The sequence below is a fragment of the Oryzias latipes genome, chromosome 7 (genome assembly GCF_053564925.1).
Source record: "Oryzias latipes strain Hd-rR chromosome 7, Olatipes_Hd-rR_3.1".
In the NCBI taxonomy this organism is placed as follows: domain Eukaryota; kingdom Metazoa; phylum Chordata; class Actinopteri; order Beloniformes; family Adrianichthyidae; genus Oryzias; species Oryzias latipes.
Window position 1 is genome coordinate 30,424,315 of NC_136243.1, and position 27,945 is coordinate 30,452,259.

Below are 27,945 nucleotides of genomic sequence, written 5' to 3' on the forward strand. Positions count from 1 at the left end.
GTGTTTGCAGCAGTTTGCCTGTTCGTGGTATCAGGTAAATCTCAAGGGACAAAGGTTGAATGAAACTTTATGAAACTTAAACAAACTTTTGCTCCGCTAAAAAAATTTTCATTTCAGGGGTTTCCACAGAAACAGTCACAACCTGTGTTGACGGCAACATTCCCCATCATCTGGAATCTTTACACAACAACAACGTGCAATTCAAAACCTAATATAATTGTACATTTTACAGTCTTTAAGTCGTTCTTTACCAGACTTTAACATACAAAGAAACTAAAGTTGGTTGATGATCCTTGTTTTTTTTTTTTTTCCAGGCTTGAATCTATTTGCCTGTTCATGGCATCAGGTAAAAGACAAAGCTTGAATAAAACTTTATGACTAAGAAACAATATAGTGCGTGAAAATGTAGTTCCTGGATTTTAAAAACACCATCCTCACTACGTTTTGTTTTTTTAAACAGCGAATATGGTGTCACTGATTTCGCAAAGTAAAAAGCTGATAAATGCAAACATTTTACAATGAATATTTATGAATCCACTGGTTTTTGATGATGAAAGGTTGGATTTTTTATTAAAACAAATCAATTAAAATACAGGTTTTCACAAAATCTGTTCAAACATAAAGTAATTGTGGTCTATATTTACCAGTCTAGTGAGCACTGATGCACAATGGTTTTTCACAAAGACTTCTTGAAAATTTCAGGGGCAGTTTATTTTGAAAAGAAACACTTTAGTCTGCAAGCATTCATAAACTGATAATTAACAGCATCGCATCCAGCAATTGCATCCATAAAAACTCAGTCCATCTTTGAAAATGAGAAATTCTTCTCTATTGACCTACCTGGATATCAACAACTCTGACATTACTAATAAAGTAATGTGTTCTCCCAGTTTTCTTTGTTTCATTCAATATACCAAATACAATTTGTAGAAAAAGGCAGACCTTTCTATAAAAAATTGTTTTCTGCACATTAGTCAGGTTGCTGGCACAGTGAGATTTTCAAGGAAGTTTAAAACCAATGCATTAAGACTTGTTAAAGATTCCTGTTGGGGTGCATGAAAAGCAAGAGGAACAAGTTCAGGTTTTGACAGTTCCTGTTTCTTTTAGATTTTTCATTATCGCTTTCCTTGTTTTAGGTAAAACAGTGTATCATTGTTAAGATCTGGGGGTTTTTCAAGTATCAATTTCATCTGGAATGTCTACACAGCAGTATAAATACAGAAACACTCCTGGCATCAGCATCATCGGTCTGGATCTTCAGAAGCCATGCTGCTCTTCAGACTCAGCACAACAATGTGTAAGTCTAGGAATGAGTTTTGAGTGGAACTCCTATATTGTTTGTCTTCAGAGCTCAGTCTTAAGTTCAGTTTTAGTTGAATTTGATGTTTAAATGCACAAAGACTAATATTTTAGGTCAAATCTGAAATATTGTACATTTTACAATGTTCAATTATTTCTTTACAAAAGGATAAACTAAATTGCAACAAGAAGTCATTTATGATTTTGTTTGATTGTTGAATTATTCTTGTCTTGCTTTAGTGCTTGCAGCAGTTTGCCTGTTCGTGGTATCAGGTAAATCTCATGGGACAAAGGTTGAATGAAACTTTATGAAACGCAAACAAACTTTTAAACTTTTAAACTTAAAATCCTTTTCATTTCAGGGGTTTCCACAGACACAGTCACAACCTGTGTTGACAGCAACATTCCCCATCGTCTAGAATGTGGTAAGACGGACATGCTCCTGAAACTTTATACACAATAGGACATTAACTGGAGAAAGCTGCATGTAGATCTCAAATAATGTTTTTTACTCACGTCCAATTTTGAAAAGTGTATTTACAGTGGGGAGCCGGTTTAGCTCGTGCTGGTTTGCGGTGCCTTCCATTCGTGAAACCCAGGTTCAACTCCTGGCTGCTCCCTGTTCCCCTCTCTACTTATATGCCGGTCCCAAGCCCTGTTGCTTTGAGAGGGTTGCGTCAGGAAGGGCATCCGGGGTAAAACATTGCCAAGTTTACCATGCGACTTGTTCGCTGTGGCGACCCCGGATGGGAAAAGCCGAAAGAGAAACAAACATTTACAGTGGGGTAAAAAGTATTTAATCAAGTTCTCCCATTTCAAAATATAAGAGGCCTGGACTTTTCATCAAAGGTATTTAATGGTAGAAAATAAGTATTTGGTCAAAAACAAAAGTTCAACTCAATACTTTGTTGTATACATTTAACTCTTCACAAGATTTTTACAAACCTTTGCTGGTATTTTGGCCCATTCCTCCATGCAAAACTCCTCTAGAGCAATTATGTCACTGGGCAACACAGACTTTCAACTCTCTCTAAAGATTTATGGGATTGAGATCTGAAGACAGGCTATGCCACTTCAGCACTTTGAAATCCTTCTTATGAAGCCACTCCTTCGTTAACCGGGCATCGTTGTCAGGCTGCAAGACCCAGCCGCATTTCATCTTCAATGCCCTTGCTGATGGAAGGAGTTTTTCACTCAGTATCTGACCATACATTTCCTTTACATGGAGTAGGCGTCCTGGTCCTTTTGCTGAAAAACAGCCCCAAAGCATGATGTTTCCACTCCCATGCTTTACAGAAGGTAAGGTCTTTAGATGCATCTTAGCATTCTTTCTCATCCAAACATGACCAAAAGACTTCTTACCCAAAGGTACTATTTTGGTTTTATCTAACCATAGGAAGTCTCAATCCTCTTCTGGATCTTCCACTCTAGCAAACTTTAGACAGGCCTGCACACATACTAGCTTTAGCAGGGGGGCACGTCTTGTACTGCAGGATTTGAGTCCCTGACGGCATAGTGTGTTACTGATGGTAGCCTTTGTTACTTTGGTCCCAGCTCTCTACAGGTCATTCCCTAGGTCCCCCCATGTGGTTCTGGGGTTTTTGCTCACCATTATTGTGATCATTTTGACCCCATAGGGTGAAATCTTGCAGGGAATCCCAGATAGAGTAAGATTATCAGTGGCCTTGTTTGTCTTCCATTTCCTAATAATTGCTCCCTCTGTTGATTTCTTCACACCAAGCTGCTTTCCTTTTGCAAATTCAGTCTTCTCAGCCTGTTGCAGGTCAACAATTTTGGTTCTGGTGTCCTTAGACAGCTCTTTGGTCTTGGCCACAGTGGAGTTTGGAGTGTGACTGTTTGAGGTTGTGGTCTGGTGCATTTTATTTAGATAACAAGTTCAAACAGGTGCCTTAATACAGGTGACAAGTGGAGGACAAATGCTCCTCTTACAGATATAGTCAAAGATCTGTAAGAGACAGAAATATTGCTTGTTTGTAGATGACCATATACTATAGTATTTTCTACCATAATTTGCAAATAAATTGTGCCAATAAAAATCAGATAAATGTAATTTTTAGGATTTTTTTTATTTTTATTTTGATGAGGTATACCTAGAATAAAAAAACATGGGCTTCTCTCACCTATTTACATGGGAGAACTTGCTCAATTAGTGGCTGACTAAATTTTTTAATCTATTAATTTGTTTGAACTAAATTTGTAGTACACTGTACACATTGTAATATTTGAAATACATATTGGATTTACCAAATGGTAATTTACCAACAACAAAACACATTTCGTACCATATTATGTGCACAAATTATAAAAAGTAATTATGTCTAGCAAACTAATATTGTGGATACATAAATTCACAAATACATAATTTATGTAACATTACAGACACACTAACATTGTTGATGTACTTTATTCAAACTTTATGAAACAATAGAGGACACAATTATCTAATCCTTTGCAGATAACAAATTAGATGTACAAAAACAGCCTTAATTTAATTTTTTGTGGTTCTTCTGTGAAACAGAGAATGGAGTGATCAGGGTGCAGTCTGCCCTGTATGGACGTAAAAACAACAAAACCTGCAGTGAAGGCAGGCCTCCAAGGGAATTCAGCAACACAGGATGCTCTCAAAATGGAACTGGGGATTTTGTCAAAAACAGGTAGGAAGAAAGAGTTTGCTAATTGAGTCAGTGAAAAGACTCTGTCTCGAATGTGAGACGTACAAAGATTACTCAAGAAGAATCTCTGTTTCCATACGTTAGAAGACTGAAACCTTGATTTTCACACTCGTCCTACTTGTACAGACACTAAAATGGACGTAATGTTTTGTTTTGTATTATTAAATAAAAAATCAACTGAAAGGACTAAAGTAACTGCAGTTTGTTAATCAAGATTTTCAAATATGACAAATCTAGAATAAAAGACCGCAAAATTATTGCCACTACATATTTATTTTCAAAATAATATTTATCTCCATTGTGAAATGTTTACTAGAAAGTTAAAAGGACACAAAATAGCCACAAATTACTGCCACAATTTTATTTACCAACTCGGATCTGTCGTGTTCTTTTCTTTTTTACGTGCATTAAGGCCTGTTCACACCGGGACGAATTTCGCCGGCGATTTACGCCGACGTTTAACGCCTCGTGACTAAACAAAGGGCACCAATGAGAGTGTGCACACCGACGCGAAAAAACGCCACGCGACAAAGCGTCAAAAAAAAAAAACGCCTCGGGTTCGTTTTTTTTTTTCGACGCGTCGCGTCGAAATCTATTCGACCAATGAGAATGGCGCTTTTGCACACGTGTCTGGAGCTTCTGAAGTTACAGTAAAACACAACTTGGGGGCGCTCAAACACAAAACTGCTCAGCAAGGCAGTTTTGTGTTTGAGCGCCCCCAAGTTGTGTTTTACATACCAGCGAAGAAGATAGACGCCAAGTAGCGTCAACACTGCCGCAAAGAAATAATGACGGACATTCTTAAATATCCCCTTACCAAGTACCAGTTGGAGCTACTGGTGCTTGAAATATTCATGTTTTCTTTGTATTATTCTGACAAGCGCGTAAATACTTGCTATCTTCTTCTGAGTGAAAAGCGACTTTAAGAAGCGTAAAGTTGCGCAGCGCCACCTTGTGTACAGGAGTATTTCTGTTTACATTAAGCGCCATCTAATGTCAGGGGATGAAATTGCATGTTCGCTCGGCTCACCGTCAGCGAAAATCGCCTGGGTGTGAACACAAAAAACGTGGCGAAAAACGCTGGCGAATAACGCCTGGCGAATATTCGTCCCGGTGTGTACGGGCCCTTAAACACAATAGATCTGCATTACTAATTTCCCAACAACTTATCATTCGCACATTAAAAAACTAAAAGATATCATGTTCCCACAGATTAAAATTTTGTTCCCACAAGATAATATTCCGTTCCCTATAAATACTTTTTCGTTGTCTCGAAATAATTAAAGACAAGTCCTCCTGAATATTATTATTCGACCCTAAACCATAATATCAGCTGGCTGTCTGTCTACCGGCCAGCCAGCTGCCCGAATGCCGGCATTACAAGCAAAAGAGCTCCGCGGCGGAGCTATGTCCGGTGAATCGTATGGAGAAGCAGCCTAGGTATAATAAATCTTTTGATATTATTCTTATATTCATTGATGCAATAATAAATTGATCATTCTTGTTCTTTTTCCTTTTTTGAACAAATGCGGGTCACAGAGACACGGAAGTTACCGCTGAAAGCTGCTTTTGCGAACGAACGGAGAAAAAATATCCGTGTATGAATGACTTATGATGTGAATAATTATTCATTTTCCTCGACTCAGTTATTCCAGTTGCTCAAATTAATTATTTCGAGAGAATGAAATAGTATTGCAAGGGAACGGAATATTATCTTGGGGGAACAAGATATTAATCTGTGGGAACGAGATATAGTTTAGATTTTTAACGTCAGGACACTTGCTCCATATTTTACAGACCAAACACAAACATTTTACAGGTTTTGTTGGGTTACATTTGTATTTATGACAGTTTAGGGTGAATAGTCTGAACTCCACATAAATTGTATTTATTTATTCAATTAATTCTTACTTACTTATATTAGGGAAATGTACTTTAACTATAGTTAATACATATTTCAGAAATAGTACAATAGCTAAACATCAGTTTTTTTTAAATATTTGCTGTCAGCTGCGCGGTGGTGCAGCGGTTAGCACTCTTGCGTCAAAACATGAAGCCCATGGTTTAAGTCCCAGCTGAAACAGAACATCAATGCAGAACCTTCCTGTGTGGAGTTTGCATGTTCTCCCCGTGCATGCGTGGGTTTTTTCCGGGGACTGCGGTTTCTTCCCATCGTCCATAGAATAATTGGTCACTTTAAATTGCCCCTAGGGTGCAATTTCTAGTGTGCATGGGTGTGGGATAGACTGGCGACCTGTACATGGTGTTTCCAGCCTTCGTCCACAAGTGACTTGGATAAGCTCCAGCAGCCCTGAACGAGAAGAAACAGCTTTGAAAGAAAGAAATGTGCAGACATTGGGCACATTGAGCTATACGCAGACGTGACCACAAAACTCAAACATTTACAGTACATAAAAAAAATAACAAGCACTCCAAAAACTCCCTGATACTGCCCTCATAGGTCATTCTAAAATAGTCTAGTTTGTTAAATTACCTACCTTAAAACTTTTTCAAATTCTATTTTGTATGTCTTTCTGTGTGCTGCTACAATGCTGTAGCTTGCCGTAGTCTTTGACTCTTTGTGTTGATCAAAAAAAAGACAAAATGAAAGGAAGACAGAGAAATCTCTTTCCAACTGTTCCAACCGTTTTGTAATTACATTTTTATTGGGTTATTTTGTTTTGTTTTTTCTCAGGTGCAACGGAAAGAAGGTGTGTGAGATCAGCACAAACGATGTGATCTCTCCTGATCCCTGCTATGGAACTTACAAATATCTACAGACTAACTTCACCTGTGTGCCTGCAAGTATGTTTGCAAAATATAGAAATTAAGAGGCTCATGAACTTAAGTAAAGTTTACATAAAAAGATGATGACTTTCCTATTTTCTTAATAGTTCACCTCATTGCATGCTACCAGTCTTATGCAAATCTGAATTGCGGTAAGAAAACATCTACTTTGTAATCACAATGGATGTTTATTTGTATGTAGCTTCTTTTATATTAATCACATTATTTTTTTCTTTCAGATAAAGGACGGGTCATATCTGTCCTTGGTGCCTACTTTGGACGTGATAACAAGGCTGTCTGCTATGCCAGCCGACCTCCCTCCCAGGTTGAAAATGTCTACTGCTCCAACTCCACCCAGATAGTCGCCCAAAGGTGAGGGTAAGGTGGGGGTTTTGCATAAAAACCTCTACTTAACCTTATTCTTTTATTTTTGTCGTCACATAGAAAAACGTATTAAGGGTGTAAAGAATAAAAAAATAAACAGAAACACAACACAACAGTCTATTGAGCATTAACAATACAGAAGAATAATGATTTCAAATGTAAGAACAGTAAATACATATTAAAGACTAAAATAATATATTGTGGAAATCAAATTGTGAAATCAAATATGATCATAAATAAATAAAAATGAATAAACTGAACTCATTCAGCACCAAACCTCAGAAATTAATTTTTAATTATCGATTTTAAGGTAGTTTTTAAATCATGGTAAATGAATGGCAATATTTTTTCTCTAGTTTTTAAAGGCCAGACACCACACTCTGATAAAATGCTGTACAAAAGTGTAAAAAGGACCACATCTGTCTCACTTTTACCCCTTTTAAATCCACAGTTGTAATGGGAGAAACAGCTGCACCATCAAAGCAAGCGGCTCTGTGTTTGGAGATCCCTGTTTTGGAACATTTAAGTACCTGGAGTTGTCTTATGTTTGTAAATGTAAGTAACACCATAAACGTATCAATTCATTTGAACAAATCCTTAATTTTTTGTGATTCACAGAAGTTTTTGCTGCAACAAAAAAAGAAGTACTTCTTGTGGGGGTAAAAAGTATTTAGTAAGACAACAAATGTCTGGACTAATGAAGGTGGCATACGGGGTTGAGTAAGAGCCCCCGGTGTAGCACATTAGTGCGCCTCCTTAAAGCTTCATAGCAGACTGCTACCGATGACCAAATCAGACAACAAGATTTTCTGGATTGTTTTTTTTTCATTTGATCTCCTTCTAATATACCAGGGGTCGGGAACCTTTTTGGCCAAGAGAGCCATAAACGCCACATATTTTTAAATGTATTTTCGAAAGAGCCATACAATAATGTAGTGTCCCTTTCCCACATCGAGACAAGGAGACTTAACCTCTTTTAGGGTTCTTTATTCTGGTTTCTGTAGACCGCAACAAACGCCGTACAATTAATTCAGCAACTCCTGAATCTCTCCCGCCGAGACGAGAGCGCTTCTCCCAACTTTATATTCGCTCACTGCCGCGTCAGCCCTCCCATTTCCCTTATTCGGCCCATAGCTGAATCCCATTGGTCCAAACTCCCTAACAACAGGCTGAGCGACAGAACTGAGAGCCAATCAGATCTCTGCTTGATCGATGCGTTCAATGAACTCCAGAACTTTTAACGCGGCCCAATAGCCACCGAGTCCAACTCAGACCGCAACAGTATGTTTAAAACTAAATATACAAGTGAATGTGTGCATTTGATGTAATTTCAACATTTTTAAAGTACAATAAGTTTGTGGATTCTTTTTAATAACATTGTTATGCTGTTGCTAATAAATGATGAGCATTTCTCGTGGTGGTTTTGCTGATGGTCTAGTCTGGTTGATACGTGGTCAGAGACGGGAGCGCGCAGTTTTAGGCACGGCAATTCACAGGTTTCCGGCTGGTACAAACTCTGTGAAATAATAGATAATAGTAAACTGATAGTTTTCTCTCCAAGCACCGCTACTACTGCACGCCTCTGGCATCGCATCGCCCCCGAGCAGGACTGGTCTACTGAAAAAAAAAAAAAGTATAATTAAGGATTTGTGTGCGAGCCACATGTGACCATCAAAAGAGCCATATATGGCTCGCGAGCCATAGGTTCCCGACCCCTGTGATATACCAATGATACCAATTATAAGCCTCTCATCTTGGTATTGTGGGAGATCTTTCACAATTGGGGGCTGACATGTTTTTCCTACACCATAAAAATGATTTCTGTGACTTTTACTCTTCAAAAATTCCTTAGTACTTATATTATTGTCATGCAATGATAATGTTTTTTTTTTCTTTTTGTTTTCACAGAACCTTTAATTCGGTGATGTTGGTCCTATTCTATCTTATTTACAACCTTTGATTTAGTGGAACATTTCTTTCTTTTTACTAGACAAGTGAAATATCTAGTTATAAAACGAAGTATAAAACACCCCCACACACACACACACACACACACACACACACACACACACACACACACACACAAAGAAATATTTTTTCTTTTAAGAATACTGTCTTTTCTGTAAAATGTAAAAATTCTTTCACAACTGGACTTTACTTTATCAGCAACACCAACCAAAAGTGTAGTATATGTGATTGATTGTTGCATTTTTCATTACAAAATTAAATGCTTTTACTCTTAAAAACAATGTTCTTCAGTTCTATTATTTGGTGGTGGTGGTAGTGGTGCGGGGGCTTAAACACAGGATCCTAATTCACTAATTGTACAATTTAGTTTTTAAAAGCATCTCAAAAAGTCCTCAGCAGCTTTACTGCTAGTAAAAGAAAAGTCAACAAGAAAAATTGACAATTAAACCACTCAGGCCAGAGATTTGGGAGCCCGTGTAATGTCTTAACTTCTCCAGCTATCAGAGGGACGATAAACATGGCTAAAAACAAAACTAGAGGAACAACTAAACCCTCAGCTTAGCGTCCAGACCTACAGATTTTAGCCTTCCCTGACAAGTTCCCTGCAGAGAATCATGGGGAAGCACACATGGAGGGTGATGGTTCACCCAACATTTCCAGGGGTCAGCACACTCAACCAAATCAGGAATCTGAATCTTGTCTCCTCCCATAACTGCAGCCACTTACTAATAGGCTTTATTAAAAAGAAAAGTTGTGGTGTCCCACAAGGATCAATTCTGGGCCCGCTGCTATTCAATATTTACATAAATGATATATTCAATGTTTCAAAGCTTATGAAACTCATTATTTGCTGATGACACAAATATATTCTATTCTACAGACAATTAAAGGGAACTTATCAAGGTGGTGAACACAGAGTTAAACAAAATAAAACTATGGATGGATTACAACAAATTATCTTTGAACCCAGATAAAACAGTGATGTTTTTGGAAACTACAACGCAAATAAAGAGCTCTCAATTGAGATAAATTTCTTAATCGAACGTGTTACAGAAATAAAATTCTTAGGGGTTTTTATCGATGAAAAACTAAGTTGGAAGCCACACATCAGACACATATAAAAAACTAAAGTCTCAAAGTATTTCAATCGTAAATAAATCTAAACATATAATAGGATACAACAGATATTTATTGTACTGTTCTTTAATATTACCATATTTCACCTACTGTATAGAAATTTGGGGGAATAATTACAAGAGCTCACTACATCCTCTCTTTCTACTTCAAAAACGAGCCGTCAGGGTTGTACATAAAGCCGGATATCTTGATCATACAAACAATCTATTTTATCAATCAAGACTTTTAAAACTGTATGACCTTGTGGTTTTTTACACTGCGCAACTTTTATACAGAGCCAGTTGGAAATCGTTACCATTCAATATCCAAAAACAATTCTTAGAAAATGAAGGAGGCTACAGACTGAGGGGATGTAGTAACTTCAAGATCAAACTGATAAGAACCACAAAGAAAAGTTTGTGTGTCGGTGTGTGGCACTAAACTTTGAAACGGTTTAAGTAATGAGCTTAAGAAATGTTCAAATATTCAAGAAAATGTATAAAGAAACTCTTATTTCAGGATATGAAGATAAGAGGATTTAAGGATCAACAGGTGTTTGAATAATTCCAAATACATGTGTGAACTTGATAGTGATGAAATAATCAAAGCTCTTTTAATTGCAACCACTGAGTGTTGCATTGTAATGTGCAATAATGATTACTGAAATGTTTAATTACAATCGATAAGCTGTTGATTTTATTTACTTGATCTGCAATGTGTAGCAATAATTTCTGGTTTAATGTTATCATGTGTTCTAATGATAATCAATCATTATTACATATCGGTACCGTTACTGTTTACTGAAATCATGAATGAATGTTTTCTGAATATCATCAATCATTACTAGGCACTGGATTTTGTTACTTGAAGAGAATCTATCTGATCAGAACTGGATTTAAAACTCTGTAAAACTATCAAATGAATGAACTCCGTAGAGGTGGGATTATATAAGCTTGCTTATTCCCACTCCTTTTCAAGCAATAAATCAAACTCTACTTATACTTCAGTTAATGATCACTGTATTTTATTAAGCAAATGTAATTTAAGTGACCTTTTTGTTTTGTTTTCTGTCTTTTTAATCTATGCATTTCATCATTTCTGTAATGAGTTTGATAAATATGTGTAAATTCTTTATTGCTTTGACAATGCTTGAAATAAATCAATAAATCAAAAAAAAATCAAAATTATTTTAAAGCTAAAAGCTGAACATATGCTAATTATTTAAAAATGATTCTCACTAACCTCAAACTCCTACTGTCTGATATTGAACGGTTAAAAATAATTATTTTGCTACTTTTGAAACTGTGATCTTTAAAATTGAAAGAAATATTTAAAATGTGTAAACATTTAATTAAATCCAATGTCTTTCTTGATCAATTAGAGATTTAACTTTTTGGTCATTTCTTGTGGTTCACTATTTCAGAAACAATATTATTATTATTCTAATTAATAATATAAGCAATTTTGATTGCTTATATTTTTTCTATATATCGGTCTTGTTTTTTTTTTTCCAAATAAGACCAATACTTGAACACATCAGTTTACTGAGATGTTTAAGCACTGAGACGTACGAGGCTTAATGTGATTCAGATTCATTGGAATAATTGTTTTTCTTAAAGCACACATAAACGCAATGCCACTTATAAAGTTATCACATATTTTATACAAGTGGCTTTTGATTGTCAAAAAAACAGCATTTCATTAGAACCTTTAAGTAGAAACGGTAGTTGGATCTGCCAAAAAGAGAGAAAATACTTTTTTTTTTTTGTAGATGCAGATGTTGATAACATTGCCATAGATTATGAATGAATATTGATGTGTGCAGCTTAGAAAAATTGAGTTCAGGAAAACAAAAAAATAAAAACTAAATGTAGGGAGAAATTTTAGTATACTAATAAATTCAAGTTATTTGTTAAAATCAATTACCTTCGAGTACAAATTACAAATTACAAAGTACAAATTAGCCAGCTCCAGATACTTGTAAGTGCTATAACAGGGGTCTCCAAACACTGCATTGCTTGCTGAGATGCTGCAGCTCTCTAATTCATTACAGCTGTCGATGTAACGGGACAAAAGTCAGACAGATGTTGTCTAAATTTATTTTCTTCACATAGCTTTTTTTGCCTAACAAATCTGGCTTTAGATAGTCAAAAACAGCCACTCCTTAATGAACTAAAAAGAAAAGAATGAACATTTGGTGTCAGCAAAACTGCTCTTAATAAATCCCTTTAACTGGTCAGGTCTCTATGAAGTACATAAACAGGATCACAGGTAGACACCCAACCAGGTGAAGCTGCTTTTAGCAACTATTTTGATCACATGAAACCAGTTTCTTAACCCTTGTGCTATCCTAGGCACTTTAACATTGGGAGTTGGGTCACCTAGACCCACTAGACAGTGCGCTGAACCTTTTTTCTTCAACGATTTGTGATTTTCACTGGTGTCCATGGATTACATGAAATCTTTCTACCTTTATCCACCCTTGTCCTGTTAGGGATAACACGTCAATGTAAGGGTGGGGTCATCGGATAGCACAAGGGTTAATGAGCCCGAACTCTATTCATGCTTCAGTCCAAACTTAACTTTTCTCTTCTATCTGTGCTTTTGTACTGCACAGGGCCACTTACATGTTCTGGTTACTTTATGGCCGTGTCACACAGCCACTGCGTACTTTTTGCGCATATTACATAGAAAATTGGTCATACGTGAATACACGTGGAAAAGAGAGAAAAGTTGTAGTCTGGACGTGAAAACATCACACATGTATCACGAACGAACCACATTAAAAGCAAAATCAACATAAAAGCCAAAAGTCAATCATGATTGGTGCATCAGTTACATAATTTTAATTTGATATGTGCACTGTACACAAAACAATATACTTCAGTGGTACATACATGAAAAGTTTATTAGACTTACATGAACATGCATGGACTGGTCGGGGAAAGCCACAAATGTGAGATTTATGTAATAATTGTGTATAAACTACTTAAAATAGTGGTGAACCGTGTAATGCTCAACCAACAAAAAGACAGCTCAAAACCGGAGACCGATGAATGGAGGAAAAATCATTTGTGAATCCAGCACGTTTTGCGCAAGATTGAAGTTTCACACGAGGAAAATGTGCTAAATCTACGTATGGCTGTGTGACCTTTAATGTGGCCTTTAATGTTTTCTTGTGGCTATTTTTTATTTTACTGGTTTTTTTTAATTTTGTCAAAGCTTTTTGCCTCCTTCAAATATATTTAAGTAAAGGAAATGTGCTCTCCAAAACAGTCTACCTGAAGTTGTCTGAAATGCTACGACCATTTGTTACTTAATTTGTGGAAAAACATTCATCTTTTCTTTAGTCTAGTCTAAGTTTCATGACACAATTGTTGATATAAATCTGTTAAACAAGCAAATCAGTCTAAACATTTAAAAATAAGACAGCACACATATTCAGTTCTCACCTTTGAGCGACTAAGTTGGTTGGATTTGAGCAATGTATGTTTTCAACCACAGACGGCAGTTGACCTTCAGAGCAGATGGTCTGATCACGGCGTCCGTAGTTAGCACCATAGACATAAATAACGCACCCTGGACCTAAAACAGAAACACTTTTTTTTAATTAAAAAGTCATGTCAGAGCTCATATGGACACTGCAGAGACGGATATTTATTCTTACTGCAGATCAATTGGGCTTAGTTGTTTTTACATGTAATGAGGTGAACTGTCAAAAAATGTTAACCAATCTTTTATTAGATTACACTGAGAATGCTGTGCAGCTTAGTCTGATTTTTCAAACATGAGACTTACCTGCTTGCAAACAGGTAAAGGTAGTCTGTAAGTATTTGTAGGTTCCCTGGCAAGGATCAGTAATCAGAGTTCTTAGTTGTAATAAGAAATCTGATGTGTAAAGAGTGAAGAAGAAAGAAGAGAAAACAGTTTCTTGTAGAGCACTAGCACTGCTGATGACACACGTGTTCCCAACTTAACAAACTGAGGTCTGTCACTATTCTAAGTAGTCTTTGATCCAGGATAATGAGATGAAGAATAACAGCCATGGTGGTCATCTTTTTCTGAAGCAGATGGGGTTGAATTGTGTTAAAGAGTAACAGCCCCACAGCACACCTCCCTTTGTCAACATGGGAGATTGCCTAGTGGAGAAGGTATAACAGACGATCTTCACTCCCACCATCCTGCTATATAACTGGAGAGGGTCCATCAAACTTTGCACCAGTGACTGAACAAGCTGCTGGACCAGGTACTCCAAGGTTTGTCATTGGCATCACTTGCCTGACTCTTTTTTTGGAGCAGGGTGTTTTCCAGAGTGACAAATGTTGTAGACCTGTTGCTCCACGCTGATGGGTGGGGTTTGGGAGGGTTTAACCATGTTGGAAACAATGGCAGGGCTCCAGACTAACTTTTTTCACTAGGAGCACTGTGGCCCCCAACTGAAAATTCAGGGGTGCATACCGTAAATCAACATGCAAACCAAATCTACTAATTTCCACTGTATTACTGATAAATACTTTAATAATAGATGCAGAAATTACAATGTGCTGTTTCAAATTCAGTGTCACATTTTATTCTGCACTTTTGAAGATGCAACAAGGTAAACTGACAGAGGAAGGTAAACTGTAAAAGAACGGGTGATGTTCACTGGAGATCAGAACAATCGACATGGATACCTGAGATCAGAGAAAGGCTCCAAAAACTGATGGAAATTTATGTTGGTGACACCAAATAAGTGCAGCCAAGACGCACAATAAGCATGTTTGAGATCACCCAGGTGAACTCAACGCTGCGCAGATCACCTGGTGTGAGACGTATATTTTTGTTTTTGCTCCAACATCACCTGTCAATCATCACAAAAATATCAGGAGAAAGGGGCGGGAGCAAGGCACCAACCTACCGAACGCTGCTGGAAATTTAGCACTGCTCTGACTGAAAGCTAATATACACGCATTGTGGTCCATATATTTTTCGCAGTGACTTTTCGGAAATATCTAGGGTACTTGATTTTGCAATTGCAAGTTCGGATAACACAACAAAATGGTCAACGCACTATTTGTTATGAGTACTGAGTAGTGAATACGACTTCATACCACTTCTTCAGTTTCTCAAATCCCCATTCATGTGATAATCTGAAAAGTGAGCCCCAATTCACAATTTTCTTCTACAAGATCCACTGCATAAATTGTAAATGGTGCATACTTATATAGCGCTTTTCTACCTTCCTTGAAGGCCCAAAGGGCTTTACAGTCACAGTCCCATTCACCCAGTCACACACACATTCGCACACTAGTGGCGGCTACCCTGCCGAACACTGGTGCCAACCTTCCACCAGAAGCAAGGTGGGGTTCAGAGCCTTGCCCAAGGACACTTCGACACATGGGCAAGCGGGAATCGAACCTGTAATCTTCATAAACAATTGTCCGCTACCATGTAGTTTAAGTTCCTCTGATGACAGAGATGTAACATTAAAGCTTTTTGATCCCATGGAATGAAACACTTGTCTGCAAACATTTATAACCTGATCATTATGAAATATACTGTATTGTTGCTGCAAAAGGTCATCATTGTAAATGAGAAATTATTCTCAATTGACCTAGCTGGATAAATAAAGGTTCCATAACTCAGACATTACTAATAAATTTATGTTTTCATCTCCCAGTTTTCTTTGTTTTACTCAGTTTACTAAATACAATGTGTAGATGAATGCAAACCTCTCTATAAAAAGTTTTGTTTTTCTGCACATTAGTCAGATTGCTGGTGTATTGAGATTTTCAAGGAAGTTCAAAACCAATGCAATAAGACTGTCATGGTGCCTCTTGGCAGTCTTCTCCTCCCCCCTCCCTTCTCTGCTCTACCTTCCAGATTGGACCCAGCTGTTGGCACTCATCTCATCACCTGCCTGCTCTTTTTAAGAAGATCCATCTCCAGCATTTGTCTCCAGTTTGTTGCCCCTCTATGGTGCATTATCTGGTCTCTAGTTTTGCCTGTTGCTCTCGCTTCTCATGCTTTACGTTAACTGCAACTTTCCACCTCGTCTACTAGTGATGGGACGATGATACCTCAAGGAGTGTATTGACACACTAAACAAACTGTCGGCACTGTATTGATACTGTGTTGGTCACCCAATAGTGACCCCTGCAGTAGTTATAAAATCATTGCAGGTAAAGAAATTCCTTGTTCATGTAAATGCTAAAACATAGTTGTTATGTAAAATATAGCAAATTAGAGTAAAAATCAGAGTTACAATTTTTTAACTTATGTGCACATCTGTCAACTTAACTGTTAAATCATATGAAATAAAAGACAAAAAAGTGATTAGTTCATGAATTTTTATTGAGAAACAAAAGTTTTTGGAGTGTCTTTACTCCAAGGCGATTTCTCCTCTTACACACCAGCTCCCCAGCCTTGGAAAATACTCTTTCACATGGTACAGGCGAGGATGGTGAGCAGAGTTTTTAAGTGCAAGTTGATGAAGATGTGGGTATATTTCCTGGTTCCATTTCCAATATTGCAAAGAATCTTGGTTTCTAGGTGTGTTTGTTTCTGCCAGGTAGCGTTGGACTTCAATAATGAAGTCAGATGTTGCGTTCCTCGTATTCTGGGTCTCTGCAACCTCCATATCTAAAGTTTTCCAGGGATTGTGCCCTAAAAAAATAGTTAATCATTACTTTATTATCACATGATATATCACATCACAAAGTTCCAAAGAAATGTATTTTCATACCTGAACTGGGTTCTGACCCATGTGAAGAGCTAGGTTCTTCTTCTCTTGGGTCAGGCTCTTGGCTCCTCATTTCTTCTGCACATTCTGACTGCAGTCTCTTCGCCGCTTCACTTGCCTTTTGCTGACTAGCAAATCCATTCTTTTTAAATCTGGGATCTAACAGAGTTGCCAGAGTCATCACACTGAGAGATTCCATGCCGCAAATAGTGTCAGTTAGCCGCTTCCTCAGGTTTTCAGCCAGTTGCTGAGCAGCTGTTTTTGTCACTGTTGTGGCCTGACGTTGAAGCTCAATGTGGAGCATTCTCATCATGGAAATGACCGTCGACCCAGAGACCCTTTATTCCCTCAGACAGTTGTCTTGTAGCTTGGTCAAAAGGAGCAAGAACCCTGAGAATCTCTTCAAAGATGCAAGAAGGAACGCTACCGCAGGTCCTTCATCCCAGCTGCCATCAGGCTGTTCAACACCAGCCTAAGTAAATAGTTTTATAGTTTTTCATTTTTATTCCACTGTACCAAAACTGTATATACAGATGACTTCTATATTCCTGCACATCTCTTTCCCTGTTTATTTTTCAGAACACTCTTATTTTCGTATATATTCTTTCAAAATGTGTATTTGTCATTACTGTCTGTACATACTTGTGCCAAACTCCATGCTACTGTGACAAGGAAATTTCCCATTCGTGGGATTAATAAATAAATCTAATCTAATCTAATGATCTGACATTCTTCTGGAGTCAGTGGAGTGATGTCAGGTTTTAATGAGGCCAGTGACACCCAGACTGCCTCCTTCTGCTCAGTCATTCTTTCAAACATTTGGTAGGTACTGTTCCATCATTATGGCACCTCGTTTTTATTCATTTATGGCCCGGTGTTCCCAGCTGTTGCTGTATTTGAGTGAGCTTCTCTTTAGCAGTCTCGCTCGATCAAAAGTATGTCACAATGTGTCGTGTTTTGTTGCGTATTTCAGTTATTGTTGGGATTTGATTACATGATTTTCTCACAATTAAATTCAGAGAATGGACTATACAATTGGTATGCCGTATTTGCAGCATTCGAGCACATGCAGTCATGTTTGCTGCTGCATCAGTGACAAGACACCTGACCTTTTATGCTATTCCCCACTCCTCCATGAGGCTCCTTTTAACCGTGGCAATGTTTTCTGCAGTGTGTTTCTGAGGAAAATGCTGCACTGCCAAGAATGATGAATGGAGTTCATGACTTTCTTTGTCCACATAGTGGCCAGTAACAGCTAGATATGCCTCCATATTCATAGACGTCCACATATCAGCTGTTAAAGTAACAGCAACGGCACTCTGGAGGTCCTTTTTGGTTTTTTCTCCTTTTCCTCCTCATATCTCTGGCTGAAAATAACCATACAAATACTGTTACACCAATAAAATATAGTTATATAGTTAGTACAAACATATAATAAAAATTCTTAAACATACCTTCCTGCTTGGTAGAGCATACAGGGGTACAATAAGCTTAAGGAGCTCCCTGAATCCCTCATTTTCAACAAAGCTGAGTGGCTGACAGTCTTTGATGATCATATTGACCACTGCCTCATCCACTGCTTGCTTGTTAGGAACTGCAAGCCAAAAGGAACTATTTTGTCAAAAGCTTAATAAAAGGACTGTAATTTTTACAAACAATATCAAATAGACATTAGACGACATGGTGGTGTAGTGGTTAGCACTGTTGCCTCACAGCAAGAGGGTTGAAGGTTTGATACCAGGCCTGGAGCCTTTCTGTTTGCATGCATGTTTTTTTTAGTACAATTTTTAGTGAGAATTTCAACATACCTGGGGTACTCTCACGAGTATCTGCCAATTCTTCATTGCCATGCTGAGCTCTATAATGCCTCAGCATTGATGAAATGCTCTTATTGATATAAGATAGCTCTGTGAAGCAGAGCTGACACTTCACCTACAATAACATAAAACGTTAATTTATCTGAAAACAATTCAAACCTCTTACAAGAACATTGCATTCACTTGTTAAAAAAATAGACACCCTATCTCATGATTACGAGATCAGGATCTCATAATTACATGATCACATGAATAAAGCAACTGTAAGGCTCTTTAACCGACTATCATATGTATCAGAGGTCATCAACTTGATAAACTGATAAAGTGAGTGCAATGCGCCACCGTAAAAAATAGTATATAAAGGAGAAAAAGATTTACCTTGTTTAGTGTCACGAGATCAGAATTATTCCTCACCGGGGAACACCTCCTAGGACGATCCATGATTAAGCAAATCTCCATCCAAAAAAACCACGACAGTTTGTTTCCTGATAAACACACTTTGGCGCGGCACATCCAAACGATACAGTTCCTGTAACGGTCACGTGATTCTTTCTTAAAGCAATACACGCACCCATACGAGGTTTCCCTCTTGAGCTCTCGGCACAGTGCTGATGCACCAGTGTCACTCGTCCCAACACTATCGTCTACAGCAGGGGTGGGCAATTCCAGGCCTCGAGGGCCGGTGTGTCTGCATGATTTCCAGATAGTCTTGCCCTACTCATGGCTGATTACCTGGTTCAGGTGTGTCCAGCCAATAATCTTGCCCTACTCATGGCTGATTACCTGCTTCAGGTGTGTCCAGCCAATTAGAACATGCCAGAGCAGGGTATGCTGGAAAACATGCAGGAATGCGGCCCTCAGTGCCCACGTCTGGTCTACAGGATAAAGTACCACGAGTGTCAACCTGGGTCCGATCTCCTCACGAGCAGACTGATCCTTATCTGTTTTGGGTAAGAGTGTATGAAGGTAAAAATGCTCTAAAAAGAACGCATTTGTAGATTTGTTTTGAGAACTTATAATATAAAATGTGAATACTTGTGAATACTTATAATATAATATGTGATCTTCACATACGAAACTGTGAAGATCTTTCTAACTTTACCAAGTCCTCTAAGTGCTGCACTCTGATTGGATGACTCCGCCTTCTCCAACCCTCCCTCCCCCCCCAGTCCCATTATCGGACACAGATCAGTTTAGACACTAGTTGATCGCAAGGAATGTGTCAGAATTCAGAGTGTAGTTGTAGCGTACCTGTGATTTGCGCCAGCAGATTCGAGCACACGCAGAAGCACATTTGAGCAGTTGTAATCACAGATTTGAAGTTGTAACTCTAAAGGAACACATTCAGATGGAAATTTGTCAGTTCATAGCAGAAGATTTTTACACACAGATGCAAATAACATAAAATGAGTTACATGCACATGTGACAAAGTAGCATCACAGGTTGCAGGACTGCACCTGAACACCAGCCTAAATTGTCTGTTTTGTCTCTTTTTCTCCCAGCCCAGTAGCAGTTTAGTTACACCGAACACATGCACACACCCAGACAGACAAATTGCTCACATTTCATATTGGGTTTAACTCCAAGGGCCCACACTTGGTTTTAAACAGAATCTTACTCATCATGTAAATTTCCCTCCACAAACAGCCGAACCAGAGCATTGTACACATCAGCATACATATCCACAGGAAACAGGAAGTGACTTCACATGTCAGATTCTTTTTTGCTTTGTTCCCCTTTCTGTCTAATTGATTTTGTTTCAAACCTATTTATGTATTTCGATCGTTACTATGTTTTTTCCTGCTAAATATCTGTAATTTTGGAGTCGTGTTTAAGAATCCTACAGGAACTTGTTTTAAGGAAGTGTTTAGTTAATTGGCCTGTGGGAGGGGCTAAGCCTTCATAATGGGTGAACTTTTCCCAATTGAGAGAGAAGTCTTGGTTGGAGTGGTGGCAACAGGCTCTCCCAGAAACTTTATTCTTTCTTTGATTATTGTTTTGGGATCAATAAAATCCTATTTTGAAATGTGGAGTCTGCTGGCTTGGTCATCTTATTTTATAGTGATTTATCCCTTGTGCTATCTTAGATGACCCCACCCTTACATTGACTTGTTCTCCCTACCATAACAAAGGTGGATAAAGGTGGAAAGATTTCATGTAATCCATGGACACCAGTGAGGTTCACCAATCAATGAAGAAAAAAGGTTCAGAGCACTGTCTAGTGGGTCTAGATGACCCAACTCCCAATGGTAAAGCACATAGACATTTGTTTTGTTTTTTTCTTGATTCAATGTAAGGGAGGTTTCACTTAATTCATGATTGTCCAAACCTTTTGGAAAGAGGGCCAGATTTGTCTCAGGACAAATGTTCTTTCATCATGCAGTTTTAAATGAATTCCACTTCTGTAAAAGGTTGGCAGTGCTTTGCAATCAGCTATCTTGTAGCTCGCTTTTGTGGCGCTCTCATTTTTTTGTTTTCCTTACTGTAAAACAAAAACAACCCGTAAAACAGTTTCCAGTTACTTCAATTTTTTTGCACCGTTCCGTCCAGTTTGCCAAAGTTAGCATGTCTCCTCTGGTAATGATTCTTGATATTAAACTGCCAAAAAGCTACCAATATGATTTTCTCGGTAAGAAGGGTTTAATATTCCAAATACAGAGATAAAAAAAATAAAAACAAAGCATTTAAATTAAGGGTGAACCAAGGCCAAATTAATAAACAGAACTAATTCAAATGTCAAATGCTCTATTTGACCTCCACAAACAAAGAGAAAAAAGGACAGAGTCTGACATGTCTCCCTGAAGCTAAAAATATTAGTCATAAAGAACAAAAAGGCAGTTCAAATCCCCTCTGTGGCAGTGAAGATGCCATGTATTTAAAATCTCATCCTCCAATCCTAAAAAGCTGCCACTCTTTCTTACTCCGATCCTGAGCTGCCACAAGTCTTTGTTCCTCTGTTCTAGAGAACCTAAAACAAAACAAAAAGAACCCAAAAAACACAAAAAAGACCTCTCATTCCATTCACAACCCTCAATACACAAGAAACAAAGAAAAACCATACCGGTACACAAATGCGACAACGCTTTATGACTTATTCTCATGTCAATTAAAGTAGTGCTTAGATAAAGTATAAAAAAATATTACATCTGAGCCTGGGGGTGTCTGTGTCCCTGGGGTGCCTCTGAGCAATTTTATTATTTCTTTTCAAAATAAAATAAATCTATCAATTTCAGAAAATACAATTTGGATTGAAACACAGTTGGTTTATTTCACTTTAACATTAAAAACTACCAAGTGAATCACAGCAGACAACACATACGTGATGCAGCAAAAACCTATCAGTCAATCATTCCAGTCCGATGTGTGGAAACACATTGAATTCAGCAAAGACGTACAGAATGTTCTAATTATGTTACCTTTGAATCATTTTGATGAGGAAAAACAACAGTGGGTAGAACTTCATGAAACAAAATGTGAATGGATTTAACAGTAATTCTTGTTTACTTCTGTTTTTGCACACATATTTAATTTACACTTAATTATTTTGTAAGAAATCCATGGAATCTGGAAAACTTTACCTGCACTGTTAAGTAGCAAGTTTTTTTTCTCTGAGTCACATTGGTTGAAGTTTTGGATAAAGATGTCTATGATCGATTTTAGGTCAGTGAATCGGGTCGTTCAAAATGAACTAAAATTGACAATGAATTGTGTTGTAGTCCACAAATTATGATGTGAATCGAAGAGTGAAAAAAAATATTTTTCCCCCAATAAAGTGTAGAAATTCTGCCAGAGCTGGGCTTTACTTTGATCAACAAGGTCAACCAAGATTGTTGTATTATTGATTTTTGATTTATTTTGAAAAAATGAAGGTCTTCCTGAAACACATGGTTCTTTGGTAATAGGAATTGTCGTGTTGGTAAACAGAGAATCTGAACATCACTAAGTAAATGAAATAATAATAATAAAAATCAAAACAACTGCAATTTAACTGTTAATAGTTTAAAATTGTGGATGTTTAATATTCCTTTATTTAAACCTGTCATGATGAGATTTTGTTTTTCTCTCTACATTAGCATCAATTTTGATGTCCTGGAACTGCAGTTTCAAAATTGTATATTTTCTTACTTCTTACCATCACTTTCCTGGTTAGCAGGGAGGCAAATTGTGGTCTAAATGCATGTTGTACCCCTCAGGATGCAACAAATTTTGTGATGCTTCACATCACAAAACATAAATTTGCATCCTCTAATCCAGTGTTTTTCAACCAGTGTGCGCACACTTGCCATGGGAGATGGTCAAGTGTGCCGTGGGAAATTGCCCTCATTAACTGATCTAAAAACATTTCCCATCTCCAGGATTTCAGCTCTGTGTTCATCCAAACAGGCCCTGATAAAACACTGAGGAGTTAGGAATATAAAAGATCGTAAAATACTTTTTCTTTGTGTTTATTTTATTTTATTAAAGACATTTTGATAAGAATGACGTTACCACGATTCAGCTGCAGCTTCGGCTGTATTTTGGAAAAGTCCCGTCCTTTTAACTGTCTCCACCAATCATTCTTGGGGGGCTTGATCACATGTCATCAATCTGACCAATCAGAAGTGGTTAAAGTCTTCACTTCCTTGTTCTTAATTCTGCTGATAAAGTCGCTCAGTTCTAACAAAAATACCACCTAAAGCTCGTCTTTAGCGGTGTAGCTTTCCACAGAGTCCGGTATCAGACCGTGGAACAAGTGAACAAAACAATGAAGCTCTGAAAAGCGATATCCGGCTGTTTCATGCACTACATCTCCCATGATGCATTGGGTTGTGAGAGTGACAGCGCACAAGGAGATCTGTTGTTAAACGTCTGGAAACCAACGAACACACTTCAAACTGTTTTTAAATCTTCTAACTTAACTTTTATTGCATCTTTTAGAAAAAAACAGCTGCAGCTTCCAGCTTTTCTGACACAATTATCTCAAAAATGCACGTGAGATTGTGGAGGGGCTGTAGATCAATACAGACTATGAGTTTCTCCTTTTTTTTTTTTTTTGGATGCTGGTGTGCCACAGGATTTTTTTTTAAGGTTAAAGTTGCGTGGCTCAGAAAAGGTTGAAAAACACTGCTCTAATCAGAACCTCCTTTTGCTCCCTAAAACATTTTTTGTGACCTCTTTTTAAAAGCTGCAGTCCTGAAAAACCCTAAATCTGTCCCCGAATGTGTAACTCTACCTCACAAAGCAGTTCCACACACTTTGAATCGAACTGGCTTTTTTTCTTCTTTCTTTTGGTGTTTCATGCATAATGTAATTGTTAAATCTTCACCCACTGAATATCAACATAAACAAATCATTTTCTGTAATGTTGCATCTTTTCATTCTTTGTGGTGCACTAAACTGCTGAGACACACAGAAGATTAAAAAAAAGAACAGCTTTACTCATCCGATTTACAACCTGAGCAACTTTGGAAGAAGTGGACAGTACAAACCTTCCCAGAAGAACAGATGATCTCAGAAAAGATTTGTCAACAGAGCAGATTTCAATAAAAAAAAAACATGTCATCATAAAATGACATTTCTTTTTGTCTTCTCTGTCTTCATAACCCAGCTATATAATGAATAGAAGAGCTTCTCTGATTTCAGCATCATCCGTCAGGATCTTCAGAAACCATGCAGCACTTCAGACACAGCACCGCAATGTGTGAGTGGATCAAAGATTTATGACTATAACAAATGTATGGATTCATGTAGGCTCTTCACCTGCCACAGTTTCAGGTGAATTTAATCAGAAATGCTCTTAAGCTCATTTATTTTAGTAATAACATGTGACATGTTTGTAGTGTTTACAAAAATTAAGTTTTAGCAAATACTTTACATTTTTAAAAATACTATTTTTTTAGTTACTTTTGTTGGCTAAGAAAACTAAGAGAACCTGTTTCTATTTTCTCAGTGTTTGCAGCTCTCTGCTTGTTTATGGCATCAGGTAAATATCAGATGCTGGTTGAATGAAACTTTACATCCAACAAGCAAACTTCTTTTTCACTTTTACTATTTGTCAATTTTCAGCTGTTTCTGCAGAAACAGTAACAACCTGTGAGAACGACAGTGTCCAGGTCCTTCAATGTGGTGAGACTGATATGACTGGCAATAATTTATTTGATCTAATTTTAACTGTGATAGGTGAAATTAAACTTTCCTTAACAGATTTGCTTTGTGCTGCTCTTGTCGCTCTAATTTGCTAAAAGTAAGTAAAACATTTGCTGGAAACCTGATTCTGATGATTATCCTCTTGTTTCTCTTTTGTGAAACAGCAAACGGAGTGATCAACATACAGTCAGCCCTCTATGGGCGTGCAGACATGCAGACCTGCAATGAAAGCAGACCTGCATCGCAGCTCAATGACACAATGTGCTCTCTACGTGGGGTTGAAGATTTCATTAGAAGCAGGTACAACTTCTTGTAAAAATCTTTTATTTTCCAAGCCTCAGACTTGTTGGTAAACAGCAGGTAACTCGATTGTTGGTATAATATGGTACATGCTCCATGAACTTTCATGCTTTTACTATCCTCTCAGCTGTGACTTGAAGACCAGCTGTGAGATCAACATGAACGATATTCGCACTTCTGATCCCTGCCCGGGAACCTACAAATACTTACAGACTACCTTTACCTGTTTGCAAGCAGGTAAGTCTCATGTTTGAAAAAATCAGACTGAGCTGCACAGCATCCTGGGGGAAATCTAATAAAGGATTGGTTGTTAAATTTTTTTGACAGTTCACCTCATTACATGTGAAAACGACGAAGCCCAATTGATCTGCAGTAAGAATAAATAACCGTCTCTGCAAAGTCCATATGAGCTCCGTCATGACTTTTTATTCAAAAAAGTGTTTCTGTTTTAGGTCCAGGGTGCGTTATTTATGTCTATGGTGCTAACTACGGACGCCGTGATCAGACCATCTGCTCTGAAGGTCAACTGCCGTCTGTGGTTGAAAACAGACATTGCTCAAATCCAACCAACTTAGTCGCTCAAAGGTAAGAACTGGATAGGTGTGCTATGTTGATTTGAAATGTTAAGGACTGATTTGTTTGTCAAACAGGTTTAAACAGACAAATTTTTATTGAAACTCAGACTACAGCAAAAAAAAAAGATGAATAATAAACAGAAATTAAGTAATAAAGGGTTGTAGCATTTCAAATGAGTTCAGGTAGACTGATTTTGCAGAGCACCTTTTCTATACTTAAATACATTTGAAGGATGCAAAAGGCTTAAAACAAACCAGTAAAAAAAAGCCACAAGAAGACATTAATGGCCACATTAAAGGTCACACAGCCACTATGTACATTTTGCACACTTTCCTGTGTCATCTTTACTGATATATGCATGATGTACCTACTTCATGAGAGTTTCGTGGAGATGCGCAGATGTCCGCCGATGGGGTTTTAGTTGAATTCGGTTTTGAGTCGTTCAAAATTTTTGTTGGTTGAGCGTTGCACAGTTTATGAGCATTCTATGTAGTTTATACATAATTATTAAGTAAATCTCACATTTGTGGTTTTCCACGACCAGTCTACGCATGTTCATGTATGTCTAACGAACCTTTCATGCATGTACCACTGATGTATAATGTTTTTATCGCGTGTATGGTGAAATATCACATTAAGATTATGTGACTGATGCACCAGTCACTACTGAATTTTGGTATTTATATCGATTTTGCGTGGTTTATTCATACTTTTTCCGTGATTTTAACATTGTTCATCCCTGATACATCTGTGATATTTTCACGTACAGACTACAACAATAAAGAGAAAAGTTAACATCTGTCTGACTTTTGTGCCTTTACATCCACAGCTGTAATGAATTGGAGAGCTGCACCATCCCAGCAACCAATGCAATTTTTGGAGACCCATGTTATGGTACTTACAAGTATCTGGAGCTGGCTTATATTTGTACTTGTAAGTAACTGATTTTACCAAAACAACTCAAATTTATTAGTATACTAAAATTTGTCCCTACATCTAGTTTTTCATTTTGTTTTCCCAACCTCTTTTTTTCTAAGCTGCACATATCAAATGTCATTCACTTCATTCAAAATTTCATTCAGTTTTACCCCTCGTTATCTATGGCAATGTTATTGACATGTATCTGCAAAAAAACTAAAAAGTCTTTTCTCACTTTTTTTGGCAGATCCATCTACCGCTGCTTCTTAAAGATTCTAATGAAATGCTGCCATTTTGACAATCAAAAGCCACTCATAAAAGATTTGATCAAAACTGTAGGAAAGTGGCATTGCTTTATGTGTGCTTTAAGAAAAATAACTATTTCAATGAATCTGAATCACATTAAGCCTCGTACATCTCAGTAAACTGATGTGTTCAAGTATTGGTCTTATTTGGAAAAAACAAGACCGATATATAAAAAGAATATAAAGCAATCAATAATTTCCTTTTAAATCCTTTTAAAAAACATTTGTTTCACTTTTTTTAAATAATGAACAACTATAAATTGCAAAAACGTTAAATCTCTAATTGATCAAGAAATACAATAGATTTATTTAAATGTTCACATATTTAACATTTCTTTCAGTTTTAAGGATTACAGATTTTTTTTAATCTGCTAATATCAGACAATGTGAGTTTGAAGATAATGAGAATCATTTTAAATCATTAGCATTTGTTCAGCTTTTACCTTCAAGGGTGAAAGGATTGTTTGTGCCACTCTGCCTTCCTTATTGAGTGTTGTAGTTGGATCTGATCTTCTGTCTCCTGCCCCTTTGTCTGACTCTATTTGCCTGCCGCCTGCCCCGACTCTCACCTGGATCCTGACCACCCCGTCTCTCCTCTACTGATTTCATGCCTGTTATTGACCTCTGCCCTACCTGAACCTAATTTAACTTTGTGGACTTTTAACTGAGCTAATAAACCTGCTGCATTTTGATCCAGTTGTCTGCCTGTTCTTGAGAGTTAGTTTGAGGAAATAAGAATTGGAACAATCCTAAAAAAACTCAATTAAACAAGCCAAATCACAAATTCCCTTAAAAAATGTGTTGCTCAAAAACACAACAATGAAGCTTGGAGCTTTATTTAAGGTACAACTTGGAAACTCAGGAGAAAGTTACTGAAATAAAATTTTGAACGGAATACCCTGATGTAAACAACAAACAAACCTAAAGGCTATGT

At 37.4% G+C, this 27,945-nt stretch overlaps 1 protein-coding gene across 6 annotated transcripts; it reads left to right on the forward strand.

Annotated features, from left to right (window-relative positions):
• LOC101166380 (L-rhamnose-binding lectin SML-like) lies at positions 1–27,703 on the forward strand. Of its 6 annotated transcripts, XM_023956410.2 has the most exons (13): positions 1–34; positions 118–219; positions 315–346; positions 1,208–1,297; positions 1,540–1,572; positions 1,662–1,724; positions 3,839–3,974; positions 6,688–6,797; positions 6,887–6,931; positions 7,019–7,151; positions 7,615–7,718; positions 24,374–24,466; positions 24,716–24,748. In XM_023956410.2, exons 4-12 carry the CDS (start codon positions 1,267–1,269, stop codon positions 24,379–24,381), a joined length of 663 nt encoding a protein of 220 aa, XP_023812178.1. In that variant the 5' UTR covers positions 1–34; positions 118–219; positions 315–346; positions 1,208–1,266; the 3' UTR covers positions 24,382–24,466; positions 24,716–24,748. The 6 variants fall into 6 exon arrangements, with proteins under 6 accessions (XP_023812178.1, XP_023812179.1, XP_078806050.1 ...); XM_023956411.2 differs by lacking the exons at positions 24,374–24,466; positions 24,716–24,748 and adding an exon at positions 9,072–9,412; XM_078949924.1 differs by lacking the exons at positions 24,374–24,466; positions 24,716–24,748 and having other exon boundaries at positions 7,615–9,412.
• Positions 27,704–27,945: the final 242 nt, after the last annotated feature.

Excerpts from the sequence above, each read along its gene's own strand:
- LOC101166380 (XM_020704470.2), top strand. The coding sequence starts at position 24,436 with ATGCAGCACTTCAGACACAGCACCGCAATGT. Across the intron at positions 25,450-25,539 it reads CTTTACCTGTTTGCAAGCAG|TTCACCTCATTACATGTGAA; the intron begins GTAAGTCTCATG and ends TTTTTTTGACAG. Across the intron at positions 26,722-26,953 it reads GCTGGCTTATATTTGTACTT|ATCCATCTACCGCTGCTTCT; the intron begins GTAAGTAACTGA and ends TTTTTTTGGCAG.